This window comes from Tenrec ecaudatus, chromosome 9 (genome assembly GCF_050624435.1).
Source record: "Tenrec ecaudatus isolate mTenEca1 chromosome 9, mTenEca1.hap1, whole genome shotgun sequence".
Lineage (NCBI taxonomy): Eukaryota > Metazoa > Chordata > Mammalia > Afrosoricida > Tenrecidae > Tenrec > Tenrec ecaudatus.
Window position 1 is genome coordinate 47182414 of NC_134538.1, and position 12426 is coordinate 47194839.

Consider the following 12426-nt stretch of genomic DNA (forward strand, 5'->3'; position numbering starts at 1 on the left):
ATGGAATCTACACATTCTGGAGTCAGAGACTGGGTGACACCCTGAAGTTATTACCCTGAAGAAATCTTTGAACCTTGAGCTGAAACTACCCCTTGAAGTAATCTTTGAACCAAATAATTAAACTTTAATTAGTAAAGTATTCAGAATTATATTTTCTAAAGAATTCATCTTTGTGAGATCAAACTGACACCAGCAACTAGAAATGACAGATGAGAAGCTCAGGGGAGCACTGAGTTTGTTAATGACAGTGGGAGTTTCAGAAAGACTGATATGAAAGGTGATACAACTTGAAGAATGTAACCAACCTCACTAAATTGTACACACACAAATTGTTGAAGTGCTGTGTCTTTTGTTGTTTATCTTTGTATAATATGTATTTTTAAAATCTGTTGAATAAATGAACAGATTATTACCTTACTTTTTATTTATCCTTCAAGAGTAAGTATATTTTCATCCAGAAGGCTATCTCTGATACCCCCACCAAGACTGGTTCAGGCCGCCTTCTGAACCTTCTATGAATTCCCACAGCCTCCGCGCTGCCTCAACTATAGCACCTCATATTGTGCTATGACCACTTCGTTGCTTAGCTGCCTCTCCCACTACACCAGCAGTTCTCAGCCTGTGAGTTGCGACCCCTTTTGGGGTGGAACGACCCTTTCAGAGGGGTGGCTTGATTCATAACAGTAGCAAAATTATAGTTATAAAGTAGCAACGAAAATAATTTTACGGCTGCGGGGGGGGGGGGGTCACCACAACATGAGGAGCTGTATTAAATGGTCGCGGCATGAGGAAGGTTGAAAACCACTGCACTGAACTATCAGCAACTCAGGAAGAGGGTATGTAACTGGTATCTAGAATGGTCTGTGACATTGATAGATATCTAACAAATGCTTTTTTGAATGAACTTGGTGCTCTTTATTCTTCAATCTCCTTCTATTTTAAGATGTATTCTTTTGGTTAATAAAGCTATGTGTATATCTACGTATCTAAACTACATTTGAATATATTATGTATAATGGATAATAAACTAAATAGAGAGAGACCAGCTACAGGAAAGGGAGGGGATTAGAAAAAAGAGAAATTATTAAATAATAAGAAGAAATATTTTTTAAAGTCTTTTGCTGGAACATTCCAAGCATATAGATAATGCTTGATCCACACGTGTGAATTAGCTATAGTTCCCTTATCCTTATGCATCACATGTAAAAGTTAGTACATATTCCAGAAAGCAGCTCTCAAAATATAATTAATATACAAAACTAGAAGTCAGGATGGCTGTGGATTGGTTGGGGTGGGGGCATGTTAAAAATGAGAGATATCTTCATTCTTGTCTCCAGAGAAGGTTATAAACTACAAGAAGCCTGAGAACAAGAAAAGGATGGAATTCCTCTGTGCTCCCTGCCTCCAGTCTCTCCCTCACCTGAGGTCTCTCTAAAACGACAACCTAATCACTACGAGCGCAAGTTTAGGAGTCACATGGCCTGGGCTGAATCTGAGCTCCTCCAATCTTAGCAGTGGATTTAGGGCAAGTTACTTTGGCATTCAGTTTCCTTGATGGAAAACCAAACTACTCAGTGTGTGTTGAGGACTGAATGGCAGGAACTCCCCAGCACAATGCCCAGCATGGGTATGTGTTTAATAAACATAAGCACTCTCTCCAACTTCCTGGTTTCTGGGCTTTTGAACCCAACTCTAACCTCACTGCCAGGAACTCAGGGCTGTGCTCCAAGAGTCACCCTGCCCTGGTTCTTTCTCCACCCCAGTGTCTGGGCACCAAGAAGAGTGAAGTGAGAGTCTGGTCCTCTGGGTGCACTGTGTCCTCTCCCACAATCCAGCTCAGTTCTGTATGCCCTGCCAAACCCGCATCCTCCACCACGAGTAAGTACTGGGCAAGTAAAACTGGGATATGAGTTTTACAATCTCCTTTTCTACTTAACAACACAGTTTGATGTGAGTGTACACCACTGTGTAAGAATCCTCCTAAACAACAGGCTTATATTTTAGTTATCTGTATTGAGTGTGCAAAGTATAACAAACAGAAAAGCATATGAATTTTCTTCTATAAATTCTAACAGCAAGTCAGCATGACAAGAGAAATACCAGTTAGTCTATATCTGCATTAGCTAGCTAGCCTAATTTCTCTAAGCAGACTCAAAGTCAGGTTTAACTCTGACTTGGCTGAGTTCTCAAGAAAATGCAAAGAACGCTCTGCAATGGGCTGGACTGGTGAACTTTACCAACGCTTTCATAAAGTACACATCTCCAGAGATCCTTCCCAACTCTGGCTGCAGAGATGTGTTTTGTTTCCAGCTCATTTATTTTTATTGTCTCTCATTCATCAGAAAACAATGAAGATTCTGAGGCCACAGGGGAATTCCAGAGAAAGTAAGTCCTGAAAAGCTTTTAAACATTTCAAAACAAATCTTCCTCTCAAATGGTGAAAAGGATATTTGTCGTCCTGGCTTGTCCCCAGGCCTTCGATGAAGTGGGTGGAAGCGGTTCCTGGACGGCCTCTCCACCAGCCCGTGGTGGCGGGTTCCTCGAACACTGTCCACTTGATGAAATGATGGCTGGAGAGAGAAGAAGAAAGGAGTTGGCCTGGGACCAGTGACCATCTTGGAAACATCACTCACCCTGAAGACCAATTGGTATCAACAAATGAAATGGCTGACTGTTTAATTTTACTATTGTGTAATAGCATGCCTTGGGTAGGGCAAAGAAACTAAAGTAGAACATGAAACAACTTTTATATCATCACACAATTTACTGTGTGAAAAACAAAGTTGTAAGAATGTTATTGTATGAGTTGTCGAACTTAGGGGGTAGACAATTGGGGGAGCATGGCTTCATTCACCAAGCTGCAGAAATTAGGAGGTGCATTTGGGAGGTAAAAGACAGAAACAAACCGACAGGTCATGGTACACATACAAACTGCAGACAATCTGCTCCGTGCACTGCCTTTGTAAGTTTTTGTTTGAACTGACAATGTTTAAAAATTCTGATTTGATGCTTCCAGCCTGAGGCCTTGGCCATGCTGGTCCTGCACAGCCACATGGCAACCATGGGCTGCAGCTGAGAGTGGCTGATGCCAACGAAAGAGAAGTCCACGCTCATGTTTCGCCTCCTTACACCTGTACCACTTCATCGGCCCATTCTGTGAGCCATTTGTGTTTGCAACTCTCAACTTGAGAAAGAAAAGTAATAATACTTAAATAGATGTGGAAAATATGCAATTTGTTATCCTCAAAATGGCCTGAAGGTAAAGCATAAACAGATGCGAGACATATTTATGATAAATAAATTCCAGACTCTTTGTTAGGGATATTTGAGGTAACACCAGGTGGCTTCAGAAAGTTTGTGGAGAAATTCCACAAACTTTTCATTCCATTTTCCCATGAACTTTCAAAAACACATCGTATTCGTAGCATTTTTTTTATTGTGGAGTCTTATAAAGGGCAACGTTTTTGGTCATCAAAGACCAAATCCTAGGTTAGGCCATTAAATGTCACATACTGGGGCAACCTGGGTGAAACATATGCAGTAGATGTGAAGTACAATAAAACAGATTTTCCTTTTAGATCAATTGAATCATATGTATTTAAGATAGCTAACTTGCTATGACAAGAATCTTAGGATGGAATGTTTTATAGGGGAAATTTCTTTAGCTAAGAACTGAATCCTAATTTTTCTTTGTTAGCAACATGTAAATTTTCAAAAATAATTTTATTGGGGGTTCATACAACTCATCACAATCCATATATACATCAATTGTATAAAGCACATTTGTATATTTGTTACCCTCATCATTCTCAAAACATTTGCTCTCCACGTAAGCCCCTGGCATCAGCTCCTCATTTTGATCCCCTCCCTCCTCCCTCATGAACCCTTGATAATTTATAAATTATTATTTTGTCATATCTTACACTATCCGATGTCTCCCTTTACCCACTTTTCTGTTGTTCATCCCCCAGGGAGGCGGTTATATATAGATGCTTGTAATTGGTTCCCCATCTCCACCCCACCCTCCTGGTATCGCCACTGGTCCTAAAGGGATCATCTGTCCTGGATTCCCTGTGTTTCCAATTCCTATGTGTATCAGTGTACATCCTCTGGTCCAGCCAGATTTGTAAGGTAGAAATGGGATCATGATAGTGGGGTGGGAGAGAGGAAGCATTTAGGAACTAGAGGAAAGCTGTATGTTTCATTGTTGCTACACTGCACCCTGACTAGCTCCTCTCCTGCCTCCAACACTTCTGTAAGGGGGTGTCCAGTTGCCTACAGATGGGCTTTGGGTCCCCACTCCGCACTCCCCCTCATTCACAATGATATGATTTTTTGTTCTTTGATGCCTGATACCTCATCCTTTCAACACCTCATGATCACACAGGCTGGTGTGCTTCTTCCATGTGGGCTTTGTTGCTTCTGAGCTAGATGGCTGCTTGTTTACCTTTAAGTCTTTAAGACCCTAGACCAGTTGTCCTAAAACTATGGACCGCAGGCCACATGCAGCCACCGAGGACATTTATCCGGCCCACCGGATGCTTTGCCTGTTTTGTTTTTACTTCAAAATAAGATATGTGCAATGTGCATAGGAGTTTGTTTATAGTTTTTTTTTTTTTCCCCTTAACTACAGTCTGGCCCTCCAACAGGTCTGAGGGACAGTGAACTGGCCCTGTTTAAAAAGTTGAGGACCCCTGCTCTAGATGCTATATCTTTTGATAGCTGGGCTCAATCAGCTTTCTTCACATTTGCTTATCCAGCCGCTTTGTCTTCAGCGATTGTGTCAGAAAGGTGAGAATCATGGAATGCCAGTTTAATAGAACAAAGTATTCTTGCATTGAGGAAGTACTTGAGTGGAGGCCCAATGTCCATCTGCTACCTTAATACTAAGCCTATAAATATATGCACATAGATCTATTTCTCCAACACCACATATAAATATATTTACATATGTACATGTGTTTATTTAGACCTCTATAAATGCCCTTTGCCTCCCAACTCTTTCCTCTATTTCCTTTGACTTTCCTCTTGTCCCACTATCATGCTCAATCTTCATTTGGGTTTCAGTAATTCCTCTTGGTTACATTACCCTTGATCAGACCCTACCAGGACTCCTACACCCTCCTCACCATCAATTTGGATCACTTGTCGTTCCCTTGTCCCTGGGTTTGTTAACACCACTTCCTTTCCCCCAACCTCCCCCTCTCCCATGTCCCCCAGAACTGTGGTCCCGTTGTTTTTCCCTCCAGATTTTTCATCCTGCCTATCTTATTTAGACAGACCTGCGAAGATAATAACATGCACAGAAACAAGACAGAGCAAAGGCAAGCAACAAAAGAAAACAACAAAAAGTCAATGATAAAAACAAAAAACCAACACACCACCACCAACAATAAAAAAAGCCTGCAGTTAGTTCAAGGACTGTTTGTTGGCCTTTAGGAGTGTTTTCGGGTTGAGTCTGATGGGGTGCCAAGCCCTGGCCCCAAAGTCTATTTTTGGTATTCCCTGGGGACTTCGTTGCTCTGCTCCCCTTGCTGTTCTGTTGCATGCCCTTAGTGTTTTGCCTTGGTGTGGTGGGATCAGATCGGGCGTAATTCCCACACTATGTTTCCGTTGTCGTCCCCTGTAGGGCTCTGGGTCAGTGAGGGATGTCATGTCTCATAGTGGGGCCGGCCAGATGGTCATCTCTGTAGATTGGCTGCTCTGAGCAGGAATATCATCCTCAAGGCTTGGTGGGCCAGGATGTGCTCCACTCTCTCTTTGTCCCCCTTCATTTGGTCCCGTGTGCTCTGATCAGTCATGTCTTTCTCCTTGAGCTGTAGCTTCAGTGCTGTCCTCTGAAATAAATTCTTCTGGGGGGAGAGGCAGCTGTTCATATAGTTGGGATTGGGGACAGCCCCTCAGACCTCTCCATGCCGCCATGAGCAACATGGGAATTTTCACATAATACGTTTTAGAATGACAGTCATTCCTAGGAACCCCATGGGGATTGGAACAAGTTCCTTATATAAAATGGCATAGTATTGGCATATAATCTACACACACCATCCCATTTACTTTAAATCATTTCTAGATTATTTATAATACTCAATACAATGTAAAGAACACTGGTTAAGTGTTGGGCAGTTGGAAACCACTAGCCGCTCCTCAGGATAAAGATAAGGCTTTCTACTCCTGTAAACACTAAGTCTCAGAAACCCACAGGAGCAGTTCTACCCTGTCCCCTAAGGTCACTAATAGTAGGGATCAACTGAATGGCCGTGAGTGTGATTTTTTAAAAACACAGTAAATGCTATGTAAATAGTACTTCATGTCTCTTCTTTTTTTTTAAGCAGCCATGCAGATCAATATTTAGGCCCGAGGGGTACGGAGTCTGGAGGGTTATTTTTCCTTTATAGAGGCACACTATATAGTCACACAGCCCATCTCAACAAACGAAAGCAATCATCATACCCTATGAAGCCCTCTATACATGTGGTCCTCATCCTTCTTCCCTCCCTCCTCAATATCCAACCCCAGCACGCTCCCCATTCCCACCCCTGCCCTTGGCCTCCTTGTAGTCATCTCTTTGGGTGCAAAACCTATGTCTCTTTTCCTTTGTTTTTCCTTATAATAATGATGTTATTTAAACAAAAATGTCTGGGCTAATTTCACTTAGTGATCCCAATCAATTTTAACACTCCAAATCTATTAACTCCTCAAACAAAAACAGTTCTCTGTGAGGATAATTCCTGAGCCTGAAAGAAAAATATTCATTGTTACCAACAAGCTAGATGTTGATCTCAGATAATAAGCACGCTACTCTAGAAACATAATAAACCAGAACATCTTTGTTAATATAGAGATACATCTCTGTAACATACTTTATTATTGGAACCGATCCACTCTGCACAAAAGAATTAGAGACAGGTTACTTCATCCCAAGACATAAGGGAAAGTTCTCTGTTAATATGGCTATATATTTACTACCAAAACAACAACAGATGCTAATGAGCTGACCCCAACTCGTGGCAATCCTGACTCATGGTGATGCGACTCCTGGAGTACCCATGAGTAGAACTGTGTTCCTCGAGGTTTTCAATGACGTTTTGGAAGTAGCTCACAAGGTCCTTCTTTCAGAAAGTTTCTGGGTGGACTTGAGCCACCAACCTTTTGGTGAGTAGCAGAGTGCATTGAGCATCTGCACCCTCCATATTCCCTACCGTAGTGTTAAACGTACTCAAAAACATTACCTTTCCATCTAGTCTTAGAGAACAATTATCACCAGACTGGGACCCATAGGCTAGTCTACAGAGGTGGGTGGGGCTAAAGGACGTTATGAGGCTTTCCAAATCACTTGGAATATCTTCTAGACCTCCTACTATACATGTGTTGTTGTCTACTTACACTTGCAATTTTTGTTTGCATTCACTCCTGCTGATCCAGATCATATATTACTAACTTGGACTTTGTTGTTTTAGGGGATAGCCTTTGCTTTCCTCTCTTCCTCACTGTACCCCAACCTCAACTCCCTGTCTGGTTGTATTTCAATCTAAGCTATACTTGGCTTTAGACTTCTCACTTCACATGGACCTGCTTTCCTTACACATGAGCTAGAATAGTTGTTAAATCCAGAAGCTGGAGGTTGAATAAGATTTATGAGCAAAGATGCCTGTTATTTTTTTTTTTTTCTGTGGTGGTGGTGGTGGTGGTGCAAAGATGCCTGTTAAATAAGCTTGATTCTTGGTTTAAATCTCTTGAGTCCAAAAAGTACTGTGGCAAATAGACACATGCTTTTCCTGTCCCCACTATCTTTTAACCTCTTGCTTGCTGAGGGCTAAAATTCTGTTATTTAAAAACATATTTATTAAATTAGCTTTAAACAAAAAGAAAACTGCCACTCAGAAGACCAAGTGCATCATTTTTTCTGTTCCTTTCCATGTTCCTATGTTGTTTTTACATGGTTGTACTCAGAGTACATATACTTTTGTAGTCTAGTTTGTGTACTTAACAGTTTTCCATATAGTACATACCTTTAGATTATGCAAAGGCATTCAACTATGTGGATCATAACAGACTATGGTTAGCCTTGAAAAGAATGGGAATTCCAGAACAATCCATTGTGCTCATGTAGAACTTGAACATGGCTCAAGAAGCACTGGTGCAAACAGAACAAGGGAATATTTTATGGTTTAAAATCAGAAAAGGTGTGCATCAAGATTGCATCCTCTCACCATATTTATTCAATCTGCATGCTGGGCAAATAATCTGAGAATCAATCATATGAAGAAGACTGCAGTATCAGGAATGGCTTATTAACAACCCGTGATATGCAAATGACGTAACTGTTCTAACTGAAAGTGAAGAGAACTTGAAGCACTTGCTGATGAAGATCAAGGACTGCAACCTTTAGTATGGATTACAGCTCAATGTAAAGAAGATCCAAATCCACACAACTGGACCAATAGGGAACACCATGATAAATGGCGTAAAGATTGAAGTTATCAAGGATTTCACCTTGTTTGGTTCTACAATCAAAGCTCATTGAAGCAGTAGTCAAGAGATAAACAATGCATTGCATGGGTAAATCTGCCACATAAGACCTCTTTAAAGTGTGGAAAAGCAAGAATGTTACTTAGGGGACTAAGATGCGCCTAATCCAAGTCATTGGTATTTTCAGTCTCCTCGTATGCATGTGATAATTGTACACTGAATAAAGAAGACTGCAGAAAAATAGATGCATTTGAATTATGGTGTTGGCAAACAATATTGAAAGTATCATGAACGCCAAAAGAACAATAGCTATGTCTGGGAAGTATAATCCGAATGCTTCCTAAAGGCAGGGATGGTAAGACTTCATCTCAGGTAATTTGGACATGTTGCCAGGAGAGACCAGAGCTGGAGAAGAACAATGCTTGGTAAAATAGAGGGGTAGGGAAAAAGAGGAAGGATATCAGTGAGATGGACTGACACCTGAAACAATGGGCTCAAACACAAGAACAATTGTGAGGATGGCCCAGGACTGGGCATTGCTTTGCTTGGTTGCACATAGGGTCTCTGTGAGTCAGAATCAACTCGAGGTACCTAAAAACAACATATCCTAACTTGGAAAAGGATAGCAATAATGGTTATACAACAGGAAGAGTATATCAATGGCACTGAATTATACACGTATAAGTTATTGAAAAGAACAAACAAATGGATTATATTCCTGCTCAGAGCAGCCACTGCAGAGAGGACCATAGTGCTGGCCCCACCAGGAGACACAACGTCACTCACTGACCCATAGGGCTACAGGGGGAACAACATTGGAAACACGGTGCAGGAATTGTGCCCAATTTGACCCCACCACACTGGGGCGAAACACTAAGGGCATGTAACAGAGCAGCAAGGGGAACAAAGCAATGAAGTCCCCGGGGAATAACAAAACTAGACTTTGGGGCCAGGGTATGGCACCCCATCAGACTTGACCGGAAAACATTCCTAAAGGTCAACAAACAAACAATTTATAGGCTTCTCTCTATTTGTTGTTTTTGTTTTGTTTTGTCTTATTTTTGTGCTTATTAATGTCTCTGTATGTCTATCTAGATAATATAAGCAGGATAAACAATTGGAGAAGAAAACAAGGGGGACATGGGAAAGATGGAAGCGAGAGAAAGAAAGGGGGTGTCAACAAACCCAGGGACAAGGGAACAACAAGTGATCTAAAATTAATGGTGAGGAAGGCACAGGATGCCTGGTGGGGTTTCATCAAGGGCAATGTAGCCGAGAGGAATTACTGAAACCCAAAAGAAGGCTGAACAGGATAAGGGGACAAGAGGAAAATAAAAGGAAATAGAGGAGAGAACTAGGAGGTAAAAGGCATTTATAGAGATCTAAATACAGGCATGTACATATGTAAATATATTTATCTATAACAATAGGGAAATAGATCAATGTATACATATTTATATATTAAGTTATTAAGGTAGCAGACAGACATTGGGCCTCTACTCAAGTACTCCCTCAATGCAAGAACACTTTGTTCTAGTAACCTGGCATTCTGTGATGCTCACTTTCCCAACACTTTTGCTGAAGAAAAAATGGGTGCATAAGCAACTGTGGTGAAGAAAGTTGATGGTGTCTGGCTACCAAAAGATACAGCATCTGGGGTATTAAAGGCTTGAAGGTAAACAAGTGGCCATGTAGCTGAGAAGCAACAAAGTCCACATGAAAGAAGCACACCAGTCTGTGTGATCATGAGGTGTTGATTGGATTAGGTAACAGGCATCAAAGACCCAAAACAAAAAATAAGATTAATGTGAATGAGGGGCGCACAGAGTGGAGACCCATTTGTAGACAATTGGACATCCCCTTACAGAAGGGTCACAAGGAACAGACGAGCCAGTCAGGGTGCAGTATAACGCTGATGAAACATAAATTTCTTCTAGCTCTTTAAGTCTTCCTCTTCCCCTCCACCCCCGCCCCACTATCGTGACCCTAATTCTACCTTACAATTTCAGCTAGACCAGAGGATGTACACTGGTACAGATAGGAACTGGAAACACAGGGAAGCCAGGACGGATGATCCCTTCAGGACCAGTGGTGAGAGTGGCGAAATATATGACAAAATAATAATTTATAAATTATCAAGAGTTCATGAGGGAAGGGGAAGTGGGGAGGGAGGGGGAAAAATGAGGAGCTGATGCCAGGGGCTTAAGTGGAGAGTAAATGTTGTGAGAATGATGATGGTAGCGAATTTACAAATGTGCTTTACATGACTGATGAATGTATGGATTGTGATGAATTGTATGAGTGCCCAATAAAATGATTTAAATTTTTTTAAAACCCCCAAAAAACTAAAGGAGTGGAGCTAAAAAAAAAAAAAGAAGAAAAAGAAACATAGAACTTTCCTCTAGTTCTTTAATCCTTCCTCTTCCCCCCAACCCCCGCCCCACCATTGTGACCCTAATTCTACCTTACATATCCGACTAGACCAGAGCATGTACACTGGTACAGATAAGAGCTGGAAACACAGGGAATCCAGGACAGATAAACCCCTCAGGACCAAGAATGAGAGTAGCCATACCAAGAGAAGAAGGGGAAGGTAGGGGAGAAAGGGGAATCGATCACAATGATCTATATATAACCCCCTCCCAGGGGGACAGACAACAGAAAAGTTGGTGAAGGGAGACAGCAATCAGTGTAAAACATAAAAAAAATAATAATTTATAAATTATCAAGATTCATGAGGGAGAAATGGCAGGGGAGGGAGGAAAATGAGCTGACCAAGGAAGGGCTCAAGTAGAAAGAAAATGTTTTGAAGATGATGATGGCAACATATGTACAAATGTGCTTGACAGAATGGATGTATGAATGGACTGTGATAAGTGTGTGTGAGCTGTACAAGCCCCCAATAATGATTTTTAAAAATAAAATACCAAAAAGAAGAATAAAATCCCCAACACACCATATATTCTCGTTTTCCAGCACATTTTAAAGCAGTGTTTGTGCTTTAAATGCAGTTTTTGTGCTAAAAGTAGGTGTCTCAGCGGATATTCAGGTTGGTTTATACTCGAGTATATGCAATACCTTTAAGGCCACCATTCCCCATTGAATTTCAGAGAATATATGATTTGGAGTCAGAGTAACAGTTCAAGTCCAAGATCCCCCACTTACTAACAAGCGATTCCACCTTCCTAGGCTCCATTTCTTTAAGAGTAAAATGGAAATGATGAAGAAGATAATGTTCTCCTGGCTTACTGAGAAAATGAAAGTGGACTGCACATCTGAAAGCTGCTGTGTGTCTAAATCTTGTGAAGGAAGATGGGTGGGGGTGCAAATGGTAGTGCGCTGGGAAACATCTGTGTCTTTTTGTGCCCAAAGGAACAGCATCATTGTTACGGGTTCCCCCCAAATTAGGAGCCTCCCATACTTTCTCTCCACCCCACCCCTTACCCCAACCTTACTCTGGAGCCAAGATCTCATTTGACACTCATATGGCCTATGCCACCTCAGCTCTGAAACAGCACTTCAACTGCAGAAACTCCTCTTCTTTTCCTTCTGCCACGAGATCATCATGTCCCAGAAAAGGGGGTGCTCCTTTAGCAAATACTGCAGAAGGAGAAGCTCCATGGAGGAGAGTGACTGCAGATATCCCTCAGCCCCCAGCTGAAATATGCATGAAAGACGGGTATTGGTTGAGAGTCCATGAGAGCGTTTAGATTGACTGCAGCAAAGCTGACTTATATGATACTCATGGAAGAGAAAAGCTGCACTGAGTTGGAGAATTCTATTTTTCTGGTAGAGCAGCAAGGAGGTATAGAATCAACAGAAACTACAAATTGGCACCTACGAACTCTGAGGAAGTCCTCAGACTTGGGCTTCTGGGAGCACCAGGACCGACACCAAATGAAGAAAAGTCGGTTTCTATGCCTTCACACAAAAAACCGCTCTCCACACAGATGT

At 41.5% G+C, this 12426-nt stretch overlaps 1 protein-coding gene across 3 annotated transcripts in view; it reads right to left on the bottom strand.

Annotated features, from left to right (window-relative positions):
* Nucleotides 1–12426, bottom strand: part of CRTC3 (CREB regulated transcription coactivator 3) — a 121498-nt gene that overhangs the window by 50676 nt on the left and 58396 nt on the right. For all 3 annotated transcript variants that reach the window (XM_075558020.1, XM_075558021.1, XM_075558018.1), the window contains one exon: nucleotides 2451–2570. In XM_075558020.1, the coding sequence (XP_075414135.1) occupies nucleotides 2451–2570 (120 nt within the window). The remainder of the gene's footprint in view (nucleotides 1–2450; nucleotides 2571–12426) is intronic.